Source organism: Heterocephalus glaber, unplaced genomic scaffold (genome assembly GCF_053883595.1).
Source record: "Heterocephalus glaber isolate CG9 unplaced genomic scaffold, H.glaber_assembly_v1.0 deba00001687, whole genome shotgun sequence".
Taxonomy (NCBI): domain Eukaryota; kingdom Metazoa; phylum Chordata; class Mammalia; order Rodentia; family Bathyergidae; genus Heterocephalus; species Heterocephalus glaber.
The window spans coordinates 22,704,637-22,724,153 of NW_028258412.1; the positions used below are offsets into that span (position 1 = coordinate 22,704,637).

General features: G+C 59.7%; 3 protein-coding genes and 1 long non-coding RNA gene across 32 annotated transcripts in view; 3 read left to right on the forward strand and 1 right to left on the reverse strand.

Annotated features, from left to right (window-relative positions):
* Window positions 1–31: 31 nt before the first annotated feature.
* LOC147822033 (uncharacterized) lies at window positions 32–1,935 on the forward strand. Its single transcript, XR_015446338.1, has 2 exons — window positions 32–325; window positions 1,696–1,935. It is a non-coding gene; the product is annotated as an uncharacterized LOC147822033 (long non-coding RNA).
* Window positions 1,936–4,632: 2,697 nt separating this feature from the next.
* Window positions 4,633–8,653, forward strand: Ogfod2 (2-oxoglutarate and iron dependent oxygenase domain containing 2). 11 transcript variants are annotated; one of them, XM_004843913.4, is made up of 7 exons: window positions 4,639–5,566; window positions 5,926–5,982; window positions 6,774–6,887; window positions 6,967–7,066; window positions 7,383–7,510; window positions 7,678–7,935; window positions 8,011–8,653. In XM_004843913.4, the coding sequence occupies exons 1-7, from the start codon at window positions 5,435–5,437 to the stop codon at window positions 8,272–8,274; spliced, it is 1,053 nt and encodes a 350-aa protein (XP_004843970.2). In that variant the 5' UTR covers window positions 4,639–5,434; the 3' UTR covers window positions 8,275–8,653. The 11 variants fall into 11 exon arrangements, with proteins under 11 accessions (XP_087054787.1, XP_004843969.2, XP_004843971.2 ...); XM_087198666.1 differs by having other exon boundaries at window positions 4,647–5,714; XM_004843912.4 differs by having other exon boundaries at window positions 4,634–5,566; window positions 7,678–8,653.
* A 181-nt stretch (window positions 8,654–8,834) lies between these two features.
* On the forward strand, window positions 8,835–11,358 carry Arl6ip4 (ARF like GTPase 6 interacting protein 4). Of its 4 annotated transcripts, none has more exons than XM_021257594.2 (6): window positions 8,835–9,429; window positions 9,709–9,846; window positions 10,070–10,381; window positions 10,459–10,576; window positions 10,918–10,987; window positions 11,166–11,358. In XM_021257594.2, exons 2-6 carry the CDS (start codon window positions 9,720–9,722, stop codon window positions 11,220–11,222), a joined length of 684 nt encoding a protein of 227 aa, XP_021113253.1. In that variant the 5' UTR covers window positions 8,835–9,429; window positions 9,709–9,719; the 3' UTR covers window positions 11,223–11,358. The 4 variants fall into 4 exon arrangements, with proteins under 4 accessions (XP_021113253.1, XP_004843983.1, XP_004843981.1 ...); XM_004843926.4 differs by having other exon boundaries at window positions 9,172–9,429; window positions 10,094–10,381; XM_004843924.4 differs by having other exon boundaries at window positions 9,188–9,429; window positions 9,709–9,879.
* Window positions 11,359–11,743: 385 nt separating this feature from the next.
* Window positions 11,744–19,517, reverse strand: part of Pitpnm2 (phosphatidylinositol transfer protein membrane associated 2) — a 136,784-nt gene continuing 129,010 nt past the window's right edge. For 10 of the 16 annotated variants that reach the window (XM_021257582.2, XM_087198639.1, XM_021257583.2 and 7 more), the window contains 11 exons: window positions 19,175–19,324; window positions 18,087–18,251; window positions 17,447–17,608; window positions 16,654–16,802; window positions 16,275–16,391; window positions 15,916–16,032; window positions 15,691–15,839; window positions 15,451–15,600; window positions 14,871–15,054; window positions 14,658–14,786; window positions 11,744–14,574 (listed from right to left, as the gene is read on the reverse strand). In XM_021257582.2, the coding sequence (XP_021113241.1) occupies window positions 14,251–14,574; window positions 14,658–14,786; window positions 14,871–15,054; window positions 15,451–15,600; window positions 15,691–15,839; window positions 15,916–16,032; window positions 16,275–16,391; window positions 16,654–16,802; window positions 17,447–17,608; window positions 18,087–18,251; window positions 19,175–19,324 (1,796 nt within the window). In that variant the 3' untranslated portion in view covers window positions 11,744–14,250. The remainder of the gene's footprint in view (window positions 14,575–14,657; window positions 14,787–14,870; window positions 15,055–15,450; window positions 15,601–15,690; window positions 15,840–15,915; window positions 16,033–16,274; window positions 16,392–16,653; window positions 16,803–17,446; window positions 17,609–18,086; window positions 18,252–19,174; window positions 19,325–19,517) is intronic. The other 6 variants (XM_087198642.1, XM_087198644.1, XM_087198643.1 and 3 more) reach the window with 6 other exon arrangements.

The following is a 19,517-nucleotide window of genomic DNA, read 5'->3' on the forward strand; positions in this document are numbered from 1 at the left end:
CCTCCCTGCGGGGCGGGGCCTCCTGGGGGCGGGGCCAGAGCTGGTCGCCTGCTCACCTGGGGTGAACTCTGCACCCCTCTGGGCCGCGGGTCCTGCGCACTGTGTGCTCCTCAGGCGAGGCCGCCGCTCGTCCGCTCATACTCCCTTCCCCACGGGAGGGAAATGGCCCCACCTGCTGGCTGCCTCGTCTTTTTTTTTTTTTTCGGGAGCTGGGGATCAAACTCAGGACCTTGAGCTTGCGAGGCAGGCGGCGGAACCACTGAGCTAAATCCCCGGTTCGGGCGGGCTGTTCTTTGTCGGGGTTTTTCTCCTGGAGCAGTAGCCGGTAAGTGTGGAGTGGGGGTAGGGGGTTATGATCCTCATACACCGCTCAACCATTCAGCAAGCATTTATCGAGCACCTACTATGCTCCATACACCATTTTAAGCATCTGAGAAGCTGGGCTTGGAGCGCTCCAGCAGTCCCAACTATGTGGGAGGCTGAGGCAGGAGGATCACTTGAGCCCAGGAGCACTGGCAACATAGTGAGACCCCAATCTCTTAGAAAAGAAGAGCACTGACATCTAACAATAAACCAAACAAGGGCCGGGGATTTAGCTCAGTGGTTCTGCCGCCTGCCTCACAAGCGCAAGGTCCCCAGTTTGATCCTCAGTGCCCAAAAAACCCCAAACAAGATCCCTGCCCTCCCGGAGTTGACATCCAGGGGGAGCTGGAGTAGAGCCTCCAGGCTGAGGACTGGCCAGGCGGGTCGGCCCATGCGCAGGCAGAGGCTCCTGGAGCTCTCCGAGTTTAAAACAGCTTCTGATTTAATTTTTTTTTCTTTTGCAGGGTAGGAACTTCTTGTAAAGATAGATGTACAAAAGGCAGCTAACCTAAACTGGGGATTTAGCTCAGTGGTTCCAGCTCCTGCCTTGCAAGCACAAGGTCCTAAGTTCGATCCCCGGTACCAAAAGAAAAAAATAAAAACAGACAAGAGAAAAGGCAGCTAAGATATGAGCTTGAAGATGGTTGCTATAGTGGCACCAGTCTGGAACTAAGCTAGATCCCCTTCCCCAGGGAGCTGGGAGATAATTAGAGAGCATCCCTTTGGGAGACTCCTCCGATGCAGGGAGAAAACACACAGGACAGAAAGTTACAGGAAGTGTGAGCGACCTCAGAAGTGGGAGCAAAATGGAACCATGTTACTGCTTGTGTAAAAACAAAGGCAAATAGAAAACTGTATAAGGTGGGACTGAAAAAGACAGTGAATATCTAAATTTTAAAAATGCAGTACAGGGCCCAGGGATTTAGCTCAGTGGTTCCACCGACTGCCTTGAAAGTGCAAGGTCCCAAGTTTGATCCCCGGTACCAAAAAAAAAAAAAAAAGCAGCACAGAAAAAGACATGCTGTCATTCACTTCCTCAGACTCCTCCTCCTGGCTGCGAACCCAGGTAGCCCATCGCTCTTGCCACTTGCCAGGCATGTCAGTGTCCTCTTATGTGCCTTGATGTCCTGAGTCGATTAAAATGTTGATCTTTCTTGGTCTTTTTGACTTTGGGAAGATCTAGAAGTCGCAAGGTACCAGATCTGTTTTCTGGGTTTTGTTTTGTTTTTTTTTTTTTGGTACCGGGGATCAAACTCAGGTCCTTGTGGTTGTGCAGCAGGCAGCGAAACCACTGAGCTAAATCCCTGGCCCTGTTTTTTTTTTTTTTTTAAGGTACCAGATCTGATGAATGAAGTCAACAAGGACACACTGAAATGATTTTAGGAGCTGCCTTTTCATCGGATGGCAATGGACCGAAGCATTCACCTATGTTTGTTTTTTTTTTGGTACTGGGTATCAAACTCGGGACCTTGAGCTTGTGCGGTGGGAGGGGCACCACTGAGGTAAATCCCCGGCACAAAATCTCTTAAAACTCAAAACAACCCAATTAAAACATGGACCACTGTAAAATGATTTTTTTGTTTTGTTTTTCAGTACTGGGGATTGAACTCATGTAAAATGATGTTTTTAATTCTATAGGAGAACAACTCATAATACTAAGTCTTAGAAGAAGCCTATGTGTCCATCAACAGATGAATAAAGAAAATGTGGTGTTTACACACCACGGAGTACTACTGTGCCATAAAGAAGGACAAACTTGAGTCATTCGTAGGAAAATGGATGCATTAGACCATAATGTCACATGAAATAAATCAGACACATGAGCTTAAATGCCACATGGTTTCTCTTACATGAGAAACCTAAAGTATAAATAAAGAGCAAAAGAAAAAAAAGGCAGATAACAGGAAGTAGAGAGAGAGTTCGTCTGCAAAGGAGAAGGGGGTGAAGAAATGGAGAGACGGAGAATGAGGGAGGGGATGGAGAAGAACCGAGACACGTCACGCACCTGGGCCGACTCCACACAGTCAAGGGAAGTAATCATCACATACTGTAAACATGGACTTCGGAAAATCAGTTTAAAAAAATGGACCAAACACCTGTGATCCCAGCACTTGGGAGGCTGAGACAGGAGGATCTCAGCGAGTTCAAGGCCAGTGTGAGCTACATAGCGACAAAAACCAAACCAAAAAGGGGGCCATGATCTGAATGGACACCCGCCAAAGAGACACAGAGACAGGAAGTAAGCACGAGGAAAGATTCCCCACATATCTGTCATCAAAGAAATACAAATAAGAGCAACAGTAGCATAGAAAGCGGCACACGCAGTGCAACTTTACTTGTACCAGGTGCAGGAATGGACCAGGCTGGCCTTTGCTGCCAGGAGTCTGGGTACCGATGACCCTTGGGACGTGAGGAGTGACCACGCGGGGCCTGGGTGCTGGATTCTTCCATGTCAGGTCTCGTGATGTGTCCAGTTCGAAAATTCGCCAGCCCAGGCTGGCCTCACACTCATGGTGATCCTCCTGCCTCAGGCTCCTGAGCACTGGTTTACTGCTATGCGCCACCACACCCCAGCTCCTAGTTACTCTTGGGCCTCACTGAGCCTCAGTTTCCTCATCTGTACAATGGGATTAACAGTATCGCAGGCAGGCAGCATGGAAATATGTCAGTGCCACTGTAAGCACACAGGAAATCGATGCTTCCTGTTAACTAGTCTTTTCGTTTTTTGTTTGTTTTTGGTTTTTGAGACAGAGTCTCACTGTGTAGTTCAGGCTGGCCCTGAGCTCACTATGTACCCTAGGCTGGCCCCAAATTCTCAGTGATCCTCCTGCCTCAGCCTCCTGAGTGCTGGGATTACAGGCATGTGCCACCACTCCTGGCTGTCCTTTTGGTGACTGAGCCAGGCTGGTGGTGGGGACACTGTCTGCTCCTGGGCATGGCCTGACCACAGGAACGAAGTGCGCGTGAACCAGGCCAACTGCTCCAGAGAGAGTTCATCTGAGTGCAGCAGGGGGTGATGGTGCTTCCCAGAGACTGATGAGGGCACTGGCACCTGCTGGGCCTCGGGGGAGACAGGCAGTTAGGGGGTGAACAGTGAGCTGGGGAAACAGAACCCTTCCTAGAGAGCAGGTCCTTCACTATCTCAGGGCAATCGAGACAATGGTGAAACTTTAAACAGCGTCTCAGGTGGGCAGCTTCTGGGAGGAACCAAGCCTCTCGCAGTCAGGAGGTCCAGGCTGGGCTCCAGAACACCCCAAGCCCTGTAGCCTTGCATGTGAGGACAGAGGTCACTGATGCAGACCCGCCTGCTCCTTCAGGGACAACCCAGTCATCAAACTTGGTTTAATTTCAGCCTACACCACTCAGGAGCTGTGTGACTGCAGGTGGGCCAGTCAACCTCTCTGGTCCTCATTTTCTTTAGTGTTTGTTTTGAGGTTTAAGCAGATTTCCTCTGCACGCAGAGTAAAATCCGAAACATCATCCAAGGCCTCCTTCTCATAAGGATCTGGGCCCAACCCCACAGATCTCAGCTCCTTGTACACTTTGCTGTTCTTTCAGCAATCAAGCTCATGCTCACCCCAGGGCCTTTGCACTGTCAGCTTCCCTGCCTAGAATCCTTTCTTGGCAGACCTGGTGCAGCAGCTTGAGCTCAGCCAAATATCTCAGCCACCTTGGCGTTTCTCCTCCTGTCCGTCTTCCCAGCACTTGCACTGAGTGGGAAAGCTGGATAGTGCGTTTGTTTTCCTTCTCCCCCTGTCTTCCACACATTCTAAGAGCTAAGAGCTGTAGAGAACTGAATGACACCCAGAAGGCAGGAAGCTGTGAATGCGGCCTTAGCTGGAAAAGGGTCTGCTGATGCAGTCAAGGTAATGACCCTGAGATGAGAGGACCATCTGCCTTTGATGGTCTGGGCAGGCCCTTTCTAAGCCACACAGAGGCCGCGAGGGCAGCGGCAGAGACTGGCCAGAACTTCTGGCCACCCAGTTAGTGGTAATTCTAAACTGTAAGCTAACACAGGGAGGGAGCTTGTCCGCAACTCCGGAAACACCTCATGTACTCAGGTGCACCCCCTGAACACTCAGATACACAGGCAGGAGGGTCCCCCTGCTCCTGCGCAGCCAGTGTGACAACATATCAGGCCGCCATGGGCTCTCTCCAGAGGGTGCCCGCCTGGAGGCGCTGCTACCCGATGGAGACTGGCAGGGAGGACGGGTCAGGCCCGTGTCACAGGTCACCAGGGTGTTCCTGCTCCTGCCGGATATGGGGCTTCTGCGGCCAGAGTGGTGGCTGGCAGCTGGGCTTCCTACAGCGCAGGGAGCTGTCACTTGCAGCCACCCTCCTGCCCACGCTGAGCCATGGCGGGGGTGGATCCGGGACCCCAATTCCCTACGGGGCGCCTCAGTCCTGAACGACGGGGCTTGCAGACCTGGGTCTGAGGGTGCACGGGGGACAATAATGGGGACCCCAGGGCACGGTCGCGCTGGAAAACACCAGCGCAATACTTATCTCGCACTGCGGTTGTGCTGAACTAGCACCGGCTCCAGACGGGAGGTGTGGCCACCCGCAGACCGCGCCCAAGGCCCCACCCTCGTCACACCCTTCCGGTTCGCCGGAAGTCGTGCGGGCCGGACCGTTTTCGCGAAGACGACGCTGCGTAAGGGCCAAGTTTTGAGCTTTTGGCTAAGGCTCGTGGGGCGCGGGGCAGGGACCCGGAGTAAAAGCTAAAATTGAGCTCAGACGCACAGATCTGACGGTTCCTCGGGAACAAGGTCGGACCACAGAACTGTCCTGGCTTCCTCGTGAGGGAGTTCCTAGCTGAAGGTGGGGGCAGCGTTTAAAAGGCTTTGTAGGACTGAGTCCCTACCTATCCACGTCTGACTTAGCTCCCTACAAAGTGTCCCGTGGTGGGGAAATCCCGAGGCAGAAGGTGGGGGCCGCGTGCCCTCTTCGTTCTTTTCTCCTCTGGGGAATTTAGAACGGCCCCTTGGCCGCTGGCTCCGCGTCGCCTTCGGTTGAGGGCATACCCCGAAGTGGCCCTTCCGAATCCGCCGGGACGGTGCGGCGCTTCACCATGGCGACGGCCGGGGTCCGGCGCCGCTTCTGCCGCTGCGCCTGCTTCAGCACCGAGAACCTGTACGTGGCGCGCTATGGGCTGCACCTCCGCTTCCTAGACGAGCAGCAGCTGCGCCAAGACTACGGCCCTGTGAGTGATCCCTGCTGGCTCTCGGGAGAAGTGGACAGGATGGACGAGGGATCGTTGTTTTCGAGATGGCGGGGTCGGATACGACAAGAACGACTTTCCCCCCAGTGACTTGGTTTCCCCATCTTAAAGGGTGGATAGCCTCTCCGCAGTGAGTTGTCTCGAGAAGAAATGCGTGAACTCACGTGTAGGCTGCTCTGCTGGTATTGGCGGGGCAGCTGGTAACTTAAGGTCACCTCGGATGATCCTGGCTCGTCCTGGCTCCCATCTCCATTTTCAGGAGGGTAACGGAGGCTCGGGGACATCACGGGACTTGCCCAAGGCCACACAGTCACACTTACTGTCTGTCTGTCTTCTTTCAGATCCTGCACAGCCGAGGCTGTGTCAGCAACGAGGACTTCCAGCAGCTCTTAGTGGAGGTAACACTCCGTCCCACGCCTCAGCCTTCCTTCTAAATTTGTGTCAGGCGACTGCGGGTCTCGGAGCCTCAGTTCCGAAGCTCCACTTCCTGCTCCCACTAACCCCTACTCCTGTGTCCGGGCACAAGGAGGGAAATTGAGGAACCACAAGTTGTCAGGCCCCTCTTGACAGCCCTGTGAGATAGGCATCGCCACACCCTCGTTTTGGGAGGAGAAGCTGAGGCTCAAAGAAGGCTCCCCTGCCTAAGGCCCCAAGGCCTCACAGTGCGTGGAGCTGAGATCTGGACCCCTGTGCTCTGCAACCCTTTTGGGCCCTGAGGCTGATGCCAGGGCTGGTGCTGCTCACCTCTCACCTCCTCCCCGGCCTGGACAGGGCTGGACCGTGACTCTGTTTCCTCCCTCTCATCCCAGCCAGGCTGGGGCTAGAGCAGCCTAGAGTGGGATGGGCACCCTTCTAGAAGTCCCATGTTGGAACTACAATCCCAGCACTCTGGGAGGCTGAGGCAGGAGGATCATAAATTTTAGTCCCTCCTGGGGAACTTAAGGAGACCCTGTCTCAACATAAAAAAATAAAAAAAGAATTGGTAATGTAGCTAAGTTAAAAAAAAGTCCTTTCAGTTAAAAGTTTGGTACTTGCAGTCAAGTCTGATAGATTCAGAAATGTAGAGGGTCATGGTTTCCAGCCTGCATGCCACTCTGACCTTCCTGGGCCTCAGTTTTTTCATCTTCACAATGCTTCAGGGGAGTGGGAGGCCCTTCATGGGTGCTAAGTGGGCTCTGTGCCACCCCAGCTTAAGCAGGAGGTGGCGCGGAGGCGGCGGCTGGGACAGGACTCAGCTGCCAGGAAAGCCCTCATTGTGAGCTCCTACTGCCCAGTACGGCCCAACATCTACAGTGCACTGCAGGTACCAGGCAGGGAGCCCGGGCTGGTTTCTGGGCGGAGGTGGGGTGTTTGGGCCCCTGCAGCTGGCATGTTCTCCCCAGGATGCAGCTCTGGCCCCCGAGTTTCTGGCTGCAGCTCAGTACAGTGTGTCCCTGGGTGCAGACCTTGCAGGTCTCCTCCAGCGGCTGGAGACGGTGTCGGGTGAGGTCATAGCCCTGAAGCCTAGCAGGATTTGGGGTGGCAGCCAGAGATGCCTGGGCATGGGAGACTGGGGTCGCTTTGCCTGTCATGTCTGCCCTCAAAACCCAAACCAGCAGTAGCTGGAAGGGCCAATGGGACCAACCTGCAAGGAGTGGGAAGGAGGCCTGGAGTGAGAGGGGAGGGCCCTCTCTGCCCCCGTGGAACTGAGAAGCAGCAGGCTGAGCAAAGGGCGAGCAAGGCTGCTCTTGGGGGGACTGCAGCCCAGGCCTGCGCCCCGCCTGAGCTCCCAGCCCGCCGTCTGTCTGTCCTGCCGCAGAGGAGAAGCGCATCTACCGTGTGCCCGTGTTCACGGCGCCCTTCTGCCAGGCCCTGCTGGAGGAGCTGGAGCACTTCGAGGAGTCGGACATGCCCAAGGGAAGGCCCAACACCATGAACAATTACGGGGTGGGTGAAGCCTGCTCTGCTTGCTGGAGGAATGGGGGTGGCTGGGGTAGGGAGGCATAGTGGGGTGCTGCAAGGTGAGCACTGAATGGTGCCCTTCGGAAGAAACATCTGCAGGGATGCAGGATGAGGCCCCTGTGGCCTCTGCTGACCCCAGGGACCCCGCCCAGGTGCTGCTGGATGAGCTAGGCCTGGATGAGCCGCTGGTGACGCCACTGCGGGAGCGCTTCCTGCAGCCCCTGATGGCCCTGCTGTACCCAGACTGCGGCGGGCCCTGGCTGGACAGGCACCGTGCTTTTGTGGTCAAATACGCGTGGGGTCAGGACCGGGAGTTGGGCTGCCACTATGATAACTCGGAGCTCACCCTCAATGTGGCCCTGGGCAAGGCCTTCACAGGAGGCGCCCTATACTTCGGGGGGCTCTTCCAGGTGAGTGCACCCCATGGGGCAAGGATGGGAGCAGCATACCTGTGGGTGCACAGGCCTGAGCCCTGCCATCTGCAGGCACCTGCAGCCCTGATGCAGCCCCTGGAGGTGGAGCACGTGGTGGGCCAGGGTGTCCTGCACCGGGGTGGCCAGCTGCATGGGGCCCAGGCCCTGGGCACTGGCGAGCGCTGGAACCTCGTCGTCTGGCTCCGGGCCTCTGCTGTGCGAAACCGCCTGTGCCCCATGTGCTGCCGGGAGCCGGACCTGGTGGACGATGAGGGCTTCGGTGACGGCTTCACCCGGGAGGAGCCCCCCATGGTGGATGTGTGTGCGCTGACTTGAGCAGTTTGGCTTAGCAGTGGGGAGGGGCTGGCAGGGAAGGTGAGGGCTTTGCCACCTTGGGCCAGGAGGGGAGAATAAATTCCCTGCAGCCAAGGCACTTGGATCAGCAGGACACACCGGCTTCTAGGTCATTCTGTGGCAGACAGGCTGGCTCAGCACAGATTCACTGGAAGCAGAGCTAGTGTGGCTTCATGGAGGGGGAACCTGGAGAGGTACGAGTCCTTTCACCCAGAGCGGGTGAAGGGCAGGGATGGAGCCACTGGCCTGGTTCATTCACTTCCGACTGTGTGGCTGTGGATGACACAATGGGCCTGTGTGTGCTCTGGGCGCTGTGGTGAGGATCCGGTGAGTTAGAGCTTATAAAGTGCTTTGTAAGAGCCTTCTGTTTGCTGCTGTCATTATTTGAAGGGGAGGGGGGCTCAAAAATCGGATGAGGCACACGCAGCCTTTATTGGGGTTGCACATTTGAAGACCAAGGCATTTCCACTTTGACATCTCGGGTTCGGGGGTGAGACAAAGTCCTGGAAACACCAGGCCCAATTCCCACGCTGCGGAAACGAACGAGAGCAGTTTCTGAACAGGCCTGCAGTCCACACAACTGCTGTCATTGCCTCTCTGGCTCCTCAGCGACACCTGGTTTTGCGACCTCCATTACTGGGTGGTGTTAGAATGCCCAGGGCGCCTCAGCCTGGAGCTCCTGGTCGGCGCTTCTTCCCAGGTATGAGAGGCTGTAGTGCAGGTGCGCGAACCCAGGGCAATCTGGAGGAGGGGGCAGCGGCTGCAAAGAGGCGCGAGAGGCCTGGGGGCTCGAGGGTCAGCTGCAAGCTGGACTGCGCTGCCTCATCACCGCCTGGAAAGCAGAGGCCCAAGTCCCTAGCTCCCCCCTGCAGGAGGAAGGCGCTTCGGCCATGGAACCCGTGCCATCGGAACTGAAGGCAGCAGCTCCTTGCTTCCCATCCGGACAGCCTACCGGTGCACCGACCCAGGCCGGAAATGGTCTGCCCGCAACCTTGCTGTCGCCTCACGCAAAGGCGTGGTGAAGGCTGGCGGTCGGCCCCGATGGGCAGTTGAGGAGAATTCACAGCATCTTTAGGGTCCTTCTTGAGGCCGGCGAGGACGTAGAGGGCGCCAAAAAGGACTCAGGGCGATTCTCAGGTCCGTTCCCTGGGTGGGGTGGGGGGGCACAGCATGGGCCGCACAGGCGCGGAGAGTCTGGGCGCGGGGCTGGGCCCTTTAGAGGGGCCGCGACGTAGGGTCCCAGAGTCGGCTGAGAAGTTGGGATCCTCGGGGGCGGGGGGAAGAGCACGGCTCGGTTCTCGGGCCAGTAATGGGTACTGGGCGCCCCGAGGACCGGCCCATCGGCGCTGCCCCGGGCGCCCAGTCTGCGATCTGGCCCTTGCGCAGCCAGCGTAGCGCGTCCCGTTCCGTTTCCAGCTCCCGGCGCTATGGCTCACGTCGGCTCTCGCAAGCGCTCGAGAAGCCGCAGCCGGTCCCGAGGACGAGGGTCAGAAAAGAGGAGAAAGAAAGGCATTAAGGACGCTTGGAGAAACTGCACGGCTTCTGGATCCCAAGGTCGCAGGGCCAGCACTGCCTCGGGGCCGGAGGGTGAGGACCACGGGGTGGGAATGGGTGCAGGGAAATGGGGGGTGCAGATTGTCGAACCTGGATTGGGAGACCCGCGGAAAGGGAGGAGCTGGGCCCCACTGGCCCCCTGAGTCTCCCAGTGCAGCCCCGAGTCCGCCCCAGGCCAAAGCGAGGGGACAGACGTTTACTTCTTGCCCTCCCGGCCTTCCAGCCTCACCTTCTCCCTGCATCACAGAGAGAAGCAAGCACAAGCCCCGGAGGAGACCGCGATCCAGCTCCTCCTCCTCTTCTTCCAGTTCTTCTAGCTCCTCTTCTTTCTCCTCGTCCTCCTCCTCTTCCTCCAGCGATGGCCGGAAAAAGCGGGGGAAACACAAGGACAAGAAGAGGAAAAAGAAGAAAAAAAAGAAAAAGAAGTTGAAGAAGAAAAGCAAGGAGAAGATGGAGGTTCAGCAGGCCGAGGCTCTGCCTGGCCCCTCGCTGGACCAGTGGCACAGATCAGCTGGGGAGGAAGACAGTGGCCCAGGTACCCCAAGGCCTAGGCTCAGGAGGGGAGGTCCACTCCCAGGCCTGCCCAGCACTGCCTCCCGCCTTCCTTTCCAGTCCTGACAGACGAGCAGAAGTCCCGCATCCAGGCCATGAAGCCCATGACCAAGGAGGAGTGGGATGCACGGCAGAGTGTCATCCGGAGGGTGGTGGACCCCGAGACGGGACGCACCAGGTGGGGAGCACTCCGCACAGCCAGGCCCTGCAAAGCACCTCTGGGAGAATTGGCCCAGGACACCGCTTTTGGGGGTGGAGGGTGCAACTGCTCCAGAAAGGCCAAGGATGGGGAAACATGTGACAGCTCAGCCATTCATCCCGGAGCCTGGCATGAGCAGCTGCAGGGGCTGGAAAGGCCTCACGGAGGCTCCTCAAGTGGCCGCTGTTCCCTGGGCTGCCAGTGTGGGGTGCCAGGGCACAACCTGCCTGGGCCACCTCTGCCCCTGTCCCGGTGGTTTGGGGCCTGTCACTGCCGATGGGCTCAGCCTGTCCCGTGCTGAATGGACCCTCTGTCCACAGGCTCATTAAGGGAGACGGGGAGGTCTTGGAGGAAATTGTAACCAAAGAACGCCACAGAGAGATCAATAAGGTTGGTGTTGCCCCTCTGCCCACCGTCTCGGTCTCCCCTTGGCTCTGTTTCTTTTTTTTTTGGTACCGGGGATCGAACTCGGGTCCTTGTGCTTGCAGGGTAGGCGGTGGAACCACTGAGCTAAATCCCCAGCCCCCCTTGGCTCTGTTTCTGATGTCTGCCCCTGTTTCCTCCTCAGCAAGCCACCCGTGGGGACGGCCTGGCATTCCAGATGCGAGCGGGCCTGCTTCCCTGAGGCCCCACTGGCTGTGGCCTGGAGATGGCTGTGGGCAGAGGCAGGAGCTGGTAGCCTCTGGCAGGTCCCTGGCCTCCTTGGTGCCTGTGTCTGGAAGAGTGCCCGGGCCTGGCATTAAATGTCACTTGGCCACAGACTTCCTCTGTTTCGTTGCTGCATTTGCCGAGGGTTAGGGAGGGTGCTGCATACCTTCCAGGGAGAAATGGGCTCCAGCAGCTCTGGGGGGGAGCTGCAGTGTCCACTGTGGCTGTGAGTGAGCCAGCCGAAGCCCCACCCCAGCCCCAAGGGTGATACGGATCATGCAGAGAGGAGCCTGGGCCAGGGCCCTGGGGTTGAGGTTATCCTGGTTCCCGCTTACTGGCTGGGCCCCTTGTAAAGTGGAGAAGCCACAGAGCCACCTCCCAGGCAGACCTCACTGTGTGCAGCACCTCAGTGACTGCAGAGATGGCCCCTCCCCTCCTGGGGCCAGGACAGGCCTCCCCCCCACTCCCACTGGGAGCCCACATTAAAGAGACCAAAAGGAAGCCTTCCTGCTTCTTTAATCGGTGTAACAGACAGCGACGCTGAATACAGAGCACACTCAGGCTGATGATACAGGGACAGCAGGGTGGGGTCAGGACACTGCTCACACATGGCCCAGAGAGAGACAGCACAAGGACAGAAGGGAGGGGCCAAGATGTGACGACTGCGACGGTGGGCAGCGAAGACCCAGCCAGTGAGGCAGCGTCTCTGTTGAATCCCTCTTTAGAAATCAAAGAGAAGGCAGGTGGTCGAGCCGGGTGTGGGCTTGGGTGGGAGGGACTAAGGCTTCTATCCTAACAGGCCTGGGTGGGAGTGGCAGTCGGGAAGGCCTGCCTCACCCTTTGGTTACGACTGGTCAGGCCTGAGCCCTGCAGCTCAGCACCCAACGCTGTAAACATTTTTGGTATTTTTAAAGGACTTTGCCCTCCCTCTTAGTTTCTGGAAACCAGTGCTCCCTCAGCGGGAGACTGTGCCAAAAGGAATCATGGGAGGCAGAAGCGGACCTGGACGGAGAAGAGACTTGGAGGGGAGGCTGCCATCTCACCATCTATGGCTGAGGGCCTTGGGGGAGGCCCAGGGGACTATTGCTGTTGTCCTTGGCATGGCTGGCAGCTGGGCAGGTGGGGGAGCGAGGAGCCATGGGGGCTGCCCCAGGGAGAGGCTGGCCCGCTGTCTGCCAGGCCTCCCACAGCTAGGCCCCCAGCCTTTATTGCAGGCCGCCTGAGGTTTCCAGGTGCTTCTCCAGATGGCTGGTCACCAAGGCGGAGGCAAGATGGGGCGAGGTGGGGCCAACAGAGGAGGTGGCACTGGCCACAGGAGCCCCTGGCTGGGGCTGTGATTGTCGGGCCAGCCACTTCCTGCTGGGGGGCAGAGGGGTCAGATATTGCACTTTCACTGCAACAGTTACCAGGGAACTTGGTCCATAAAATAATCATTGCTTTATGCACAATGCCTGCAACAACAACAAAAAGCTACATCTTAAATACGAATAAACCCTGAAGGTTCCTTCCCTCCAGTCATTTTTCTCTGCACAAAATAAATAGCTTTCCCTCTGTATAGGCCCACTTTTGCAGAACATTTACATGACCCTTTGGGTGTACATATCTACACACGGGAAAAGTCAACATCAGCCTGCGCACCTCGCTGGCCAGCCCGTGCAGCCCCAAGGCCATATCCAGGTTGGCAGCTTCTGGGACTGAGCCCGGTCGCCAGACAGCTGGCCAGGGCCAGGCAGGTGCTCAGACCCAGTGTGCAGGACAGCACGTCCTTGTCCAGGTGAGAAAGGGAGTCGTGGCTGCCTGCCCTTAAGCTAATGAAGCAAGCTGTGGCTTCTTAGATTTGCATCGAAACGGAACTGGCATTAAAAAAATCTTAAGTGTGTGCCCCACTCCCCAGAATAGAAATTCAGTGGAATTGGCAGGGGTCGGGTGAGGCAGGGAGACCACACCCCGCCTAGTGGGCTGGGGCCAGGGCCCCTGGGACCCAGAACCAGGCTGGACTCCGTCACAGTGCTGAGTGTTTAAAATGTGGAGGGGCTGCGCTTGGTACTGAAAGAGTTAAGAAAAGGAAGCAGCCAAGGATTGCTCAGTTAAAAAAACCTCATAGAAATCAGATTGAGTAGAAAGGCGTAGAAACGCGGGCAGGTGGGCGGGCGGGCAGGTGGGCCATGGTGTGGGCCTTGGCTGATGGCAGGCGACGAGCAGAAGAGGCGACCAGGCCTATCTGGTCCCCAAGCCCCAAGGTGTTTGAGAGCTGGCCCTGGGTGTCACTGGCCTCACACCTGGGCCGAAGATGACCCCAGGCCTATGCCTGGATTGGGCTCCAGGTGGATGGGGGGGGCAGGGACCTGGGGCTGCTGGGTGCTGGCAGGCCAGGCAGGGCTGCAGAAATTAAAATATGGCCTTTCTCTCCTGCTTGGACGAGGGCTTGCCACACCGGAACCTTCTGTGTGGTAAGAGGTCCTGGGTTAGCAGTGTTGAATTTCATGCATGTCACTGAGTCTAGCGACAGGAGATGGAAATGGGTCTCCACTCTCGAAAATCAGTGCAAAACCAGTGAGGTTGAACAGTTGAGAAACTTGAGTCAACAAGAAGCAGGCTGGACCCCTGTTGGAGCTGCTACCAGATGGGGGGGCATGGAACGGGACAGGGAGGTGGCAGGTGGGGCCAGGGCCCACACCTGGCACCAGGAGGCTGGAGATCAATGCAGGGTGCACTGTCCAGGAGGGCCTCCCGGCCAGGCCAGGCCAGGTAGGGCACCCTGGTGCCTCTGCATCCCGCACCATTGTCCTGCCAGCTTCTACGACAAGCTGGACCCCTTAGGCCCCAGTGTGGGGCAGGGAGGGGAGTGCTGGGTGGCACAGCCCATGTCTTCTGAGGGGCCCTAGGACAGTTTCCCAGGCTTTGTCGGTGCTCATCCCCAGCCGTCTGCGTGTGCTCAGGCTGGGCCTTCTGGTGGGGTGCCCTGGCCTAGCACCATGGAGACCACAGTGCCCACTGATGGTGCCCTACTTGGGGCCTGAGGCCGCCCCTGGCTCCAGCCGGCCAGTGATGGCACGGCCCCAGCAGCTGGCTGCCATGCTCATGCTGCGCTGGCCCCGCTGCTCGCTCTCCACCTGGCTCTGCGTCCGCTCGTGCCGGTGGCTGGGCCCACTGGGCTGGGCTGAGATGGTTCGGAGCAGGTGGTTCCGTGAGCGCAGGAAGTCGCCCTGGCTGGGGAGGCCGAAGCTGCCTTTGCGCAGTGCCATGCGGGTGGCTGTGTTGCGGGCTGGCCGCGCCCGGTGGTTGTACTTGAGCTGGGCCAGGTGGGCCGCGTAGCCGTCTGTAATGAACTGCAGGGGCAGTGAGGGGCTGGTGGTCAGGGGTTGGGGTTCCAGAGCTGCCTGCTGCCACCTTGGGCCTGACCCCCACTCACCTGGCACTGCTGCTGCAGCTTCTTGGTGGGCCGGCCCACGATGTAGATCTGCATAGGGGACAGGCTGATGGCGCTGTACACTGCCACATCCTTTGTGGAGCCGTAGGCCGCGTGCACGCGCAGGTGTAGCTGGGGGCGAGATGGCCATGGCACGGGGTTGCCCTCCTGCCCTCACCCTCACCTTTGCCCCCAGGCCACCCAACTCCGCCCCACCTCAGAGATGAGCAGCTTCAGGAAGTTGGCCTTGTGCCGCAGCGGGTCATGGACCAGGCCTTCGCAGAAAGATACCACGCCGTGGGGGAAGTTGTGCTGGGCCAGCCATGCCACCACCCGCTGCTTTTGCATGTCGGGCCGGCCCGTCACGTAGATGATGAGGTAGCCCAGGTCCTGCCAGTGCCTGGGGGCGAGGGTGGGCCTGGCCTCCACAGCTGCCCCTCCCTCCCTCCCCCATCTCCTGCCCGGCCTCAGAAAAGTGCACCTTTAATCAGGCTCAAATGACAACGAGGACAAGGATGGCAGTGATGGCAGACCCTCCCAGGGCACTTGCCTGCCCGAATCTGGAGTGGCACCCTCCCAGGTGCCCCACAAGAGGGCTGCCGCTAGCAGCTCCAGAGCTGGGACACTGCCCAGGGACACATGATCAGTGTTGGTGCTGGGCTCGGACCTCTGTCCTTCAGGCCCAGGGCCAAGTGCCCCCCTTCTGGCAGCACCAGGTCCCCCACCCGGCCTGCTACCTCCTGCCACAGTCCGCCCACCTTGTGCTAGCCACATCGTGCCCTGCAGGGCCACTCACCGCACCACGTCCACGGCCCCGGCCCGCACCTTGGGGTCACTGCCCATGATGGACACGCTGGCGGCAAAGGAGCCGTCGATGCTGAAGACCACGAACTCTGTGCCTTTGGGCAGCACAGTGATGTAGCTGTCGGCAAACGTGTGGTCTCCCCTGGCCATCGGGGACAGCTTGTCAGTGCCAACCAGAGCCCCTCCTCCTGCCCCCAGGACGCTGGCCCTGTCCACTCCGTGCAGTGCGTACCTGACCACCATCTTGATGGGGTAGACACCCACCCCTAGGCGGTGTGACTCGGGGATGGTGTAGGACACGCGCCCGCTGCTGTTGGTCACCAGCGTGTCCAGGTAGACCCACTGGCCGGAGGGCGGCTGGACCATGATGTGCACATCCACCTGGGTCCAGGTGAGCTGGTCATGTGCTGGCTGTCCCCCGGCCCCGCTCCCTGCACCCGAGGCCCCATGTCCTCACCTTCTCTCCAGTCAGGGTGACCATGTCTAGGGGCCCGTACATGAACCGGCCGGTCACAACCTGCGGGCCATCCTCATTGGCAACTGCATCGTTGATCCGGTGGTTGGCTGTCACGTTCTGGGGAGGGGGGCGGGGGGGGTCAGAGCGGGCGAGGTGGGGCCAGCATGGACTCAGACCGGGCGCCCAGCCCGGCGGCCTGGCCTTGGAGAAGGAGCCTCGCGGACTCTGAGTCCCCAGCCACAGTGGATAACTGAGAGCCGGCTTCTCCGGACTCAGTTTCCTCTTCTGCGGTGTGGGGCTTCCTGTGGGGACTAAGAAGGACGACAGCCACGGGCCCCGGAGCCCAGAGGACCCCTCACCCGAAGCTTCACGTGCGTCCTCTTGCGCTGCCACTTCTCTCTGGGCTGCGAGGGGGTGAACACCGACACCTCCTTGCCATCCAGCTCCAGGATGCTGGTGCTGTCGTGCCTCATGACCTGGGGGCAGAGGTGGGCCATGGGCAGGGGCCGGCGGGCTGCCTGCTCCCTGCCTGCTCTGGGCAGGCCCAGTGGCCTGAGGGGCGGCAGTGGGAGCCTGTGAGGTTCGGGGACACAGTTCAGCCTCCTGCTGTCCAGGTTCCCATCTGCCCCTCCCTGCTGGCAGCCTCAGGGTCCTCATGAGTCCCAGCACGGAGGTGCCATAACTGCTTGCCCCACCGTCCCCTCAGGGCCCTCCTGGGAGGCAGTGGAGCCCAGGTACCTGTCTCAGCAGGAAGGAGACCACGTCCGTTGACTCCCAGTAGCTGGCGTGGAAGAGGTGGGGCAGGGCCACGGTAGGGAAGGCCGTGAGGGCCTCAGGGCAGTACAGGGCGTAGTCGATCCGCTTCTGGCCCCACCACTGGGCGGCGACTGCAGGAGGAGGCTGTAACTGTGCTGAGCCCCTGCCCCTCCAGCCTGTGCAGCCACACTGGCTGGCCTCCTCCCTGGGCAGTGACCAGCTGGCAGCTGCCAGGGCCATTCAGGCAGCTGAGGGCCCAGAGGGCGGCTCTGGCCAGACCCGTGGCATAGGTCCCCAAAGCGGGATGGGGAGCAGGGCACAAGCCTGGGATGGAGCGGGACTAGCCGTTCTCGGTGCCATCACTGATTCTGAGCCCTGCCCTGGAGCCTTGGAGCTGTGAGGCCAGGCCTCCTGCGCTCCTCAGTCCGGCCTGCCTGGGCTCTGCAGGGTGAGTGGGCGGTCCTCACCTGGACCCGGGCTCATGGCCCCTCACTGGGGACGGACCTGGAAAGTGCCCTGGCCGGTGGCTGCACTCAGGAGGCGCCCAGCCCAGGGACCCGGTGTGATGGGCCCTGGCTCCCACGCTCTGCCCGGCTGGGCCCTGCATGAGGAGGCCCCGGTCCTGTCTGGCCTCCCCGGATGCTGCGTCCTCCCCACCCCAGCCTCCAGCTCCCTGTTAGGCCTTAGCGGTGTGTGTGTAGAGGTGGCGGCAGTGAGACATGCTTGGCAATGCAAGTGAGCCCGAGTTAGAGAGGGTAGGGTGCCTGGCGGGTACCTTCTCCGAAGTGCAGGCCAGGGAGGCACAGTGCCCTGTCCAGGCTGGGGCTCATCTGCCTGGCCCGGGCCCAGGGGCTGGGGGTACTGGGGGCTGGGGGGGGCAGGGCGAGCAGGGACAGGTGCCTGACATTGGGTGTGTGGCTGAGCGTCAAGGGGGCCTCTGAGGAGCAAGAACAGGGACACAACTCAGCTATGCCAGGGCTACCACGCTGCCATGCCTGCCTCAGGCCAGGAGGACATGAAAGAGCCAGGGCTGAGCAGCCACCCACCAGGTCCAGCCCCAGCAGGTTGAACCCAGGAGACCTGGCTCCAGCACAGGCGTCACCCTGACTCTGCTTCCAGCTGCCAGGGGACCGCTGAGGGCGACCGGGGCCTCTAACACTGCTTCTCTCCAGAGGCCTCTGGCAAGGCAGTGATCCTCGGCCAGGCACAGCCCCTGGCCGCTCTCTGTCTGTGGCTGTCCTGGAGCTGAGGGCTGCTCAGCAGCACCTACTTTTACCAGATGGTGCCACCAACACAGCTTCCCCAGTGGTGGCCACTAAGGATGCCCCTGGACAAGGCTACCTGTCCCCTGGGCATAGTGTCCTGGTTGAGACCTCGGAGACAGTGAGGGAGGAAGGTGAGGAGGCCACACTCACTCTGAGCAATGCTGGATGCCGTGTAGCTCTCGGCCATGCCTGATACCTGGCTGGCGATGCTGATCTCGCTCGCTCTGCGGAAGCCACGGCTGGCAGGGGCTGTGCCGGGTGACGAGGGGGCGGTGTGCTCTTGGAAGACTGTGTTGTGGATCTGGAGTGTGTCCGCTGCAGGTGCACAAGGACAGTGGCAGGGTAAGGGAGGTCTGGCCTGTCCCCTGACCCTCAGTAGTGGGGCAGGCCAGCATGGCAGGCCCAGCATATGCCCAGGCTGGGGCAGGCAGGCGCTCGCCCACGTCAGGGCCTGTGGCTCGGGGCTGTGAGAGTGAAGCCTGGAGCTGCGGCAGGGGAGGACAGACAGACAGACAGACACAGTGGGAAGCCAGGCACCCTCCTGCCCCATGCAGGCTCCTCAGCCAGTCTCTGGAAGTGCCAGCACCACTGGACCCAGTGGGCTTCTCTCAGCCCAGCTGACCTCCCACAGCACGACCCCCCATGGGAGGGCAATGACAGCAGGGACCTCAGGTGGCTCCCAGGGTGCCCCACATGCTGAGGACTGAGGAGGCTCCCCCAGGCATTTATCACCCATGGCCACAGTGAGCCACGTCTGAAGGGCATCTGAGGACAGAGAGGTGCTGAGAACAGCACGGAGGAGCAAGGACAGCCCCGATAGAGGAGCAAGGAGTGTGGGGTGCAGGGTGGCCTGGGCATCCTCAGGGAGGGAAGGAGTGGGACCTGAGACCCCCCAGTCCTGCTCCTCCTGCAGGAGGAGTGGTGTGGCTGGCTGAGACACCACCCTGTCTCCTCTCTGCTCCTTCGAGCCTCGAGAAGGAAGGACAGCACCTTTGGACGGTCACCACCATGCCGAGTGACCCTGGGATGGCCTCTGCTGTCTCAAGGCTGCTTTGGGTTTCCCCAGTCTCTGGCCTTAACGTGCACAGAGGAGGCACAATCGCTGGCCTTCCTGCCTGGTCTCTGTCCTGGCCACCAAGGTCCCACCAACTCCCAGTGGCCAAAGAGGGTGCGAGGGGAGGGGGCGGGGGGTAGGCGTCACAGCAAGCAGATGTCACCACGAGGGAGTGGGTACACACACTCAGCACAGCCCGGGCTCTGGCGGGGCACGTCCTGCCCGGTGAGCACGGGCACAGGGATGCTGGTCTCCAGGAAGCCATCCCCGGGGGGCAGCGGGGCCAGGGAGCCACCCTCCAGGACCAGCTCGGGGTTTCTCTGCATGGTCTCGACTGGAGGGGACGGGAAGAACAGAGGGGACAAGAGCAGACATTTGCGTGGCCGTCGGACAACACTCCACACAGACTCGGGCTTCTCCAGGACTAGGACTCAACAAGACGCTGGGATACACGCTGGGGCTGGGGACTGGCAGCTCTGGAAAGGTCACCGCCCACCTGTGCCCGTCTCCGGGCCCGCCACCTGCCA

Excerpts from the sequence above, each read along its gene's own strand:
- Ogfod2 (XM_004843912.4), top strand. The coding sequence starts at position 5,435 with ATGGCGACGGCCGGGGTCCGGCGCCGCTTCTGCCGCTGCGCCTGCTTC. Across the intron at positions 5,567-5,925 it reads TGCGCCAAGACTACGGCCCT|ATCCTGCACAGCCGAGGCTG; the intron begins GTGAGTGATCCC and ends GTCTTCTTTCAG. Across the intron at positions 6,888-6,966 it reads ACATCTACAGTGCACTGCAG|GATGCAGCTCTGGCCCCCGA; the intron begins GTACCAGGCAGG and ends TGTTCTCCCCAG.
- Arl6ip4 (XM_004843924.4), top strand. The coding sequence starts at position 9,720 with ATGGCTCACGTCGGCTCTCGCAAGCGCTCGAGAAGCCGCAGCCGGTCC. Across the intron at positions 9,880-10,069 it reads CACTGCCTCGGGGCCGGAGG|CCTCACCTTCTCCCTGCATC; the intron begins GTGAGGACCACG and ends CCGGCCTTCCAG. Across the intron at positions 10,577-10,917 it reads CCCGAGACGGGACGCACCAG|GCTCATTAAGGGAGACGGGG; the intron begins GTGGGGAGCACT and ends CTCTGTCCACAG.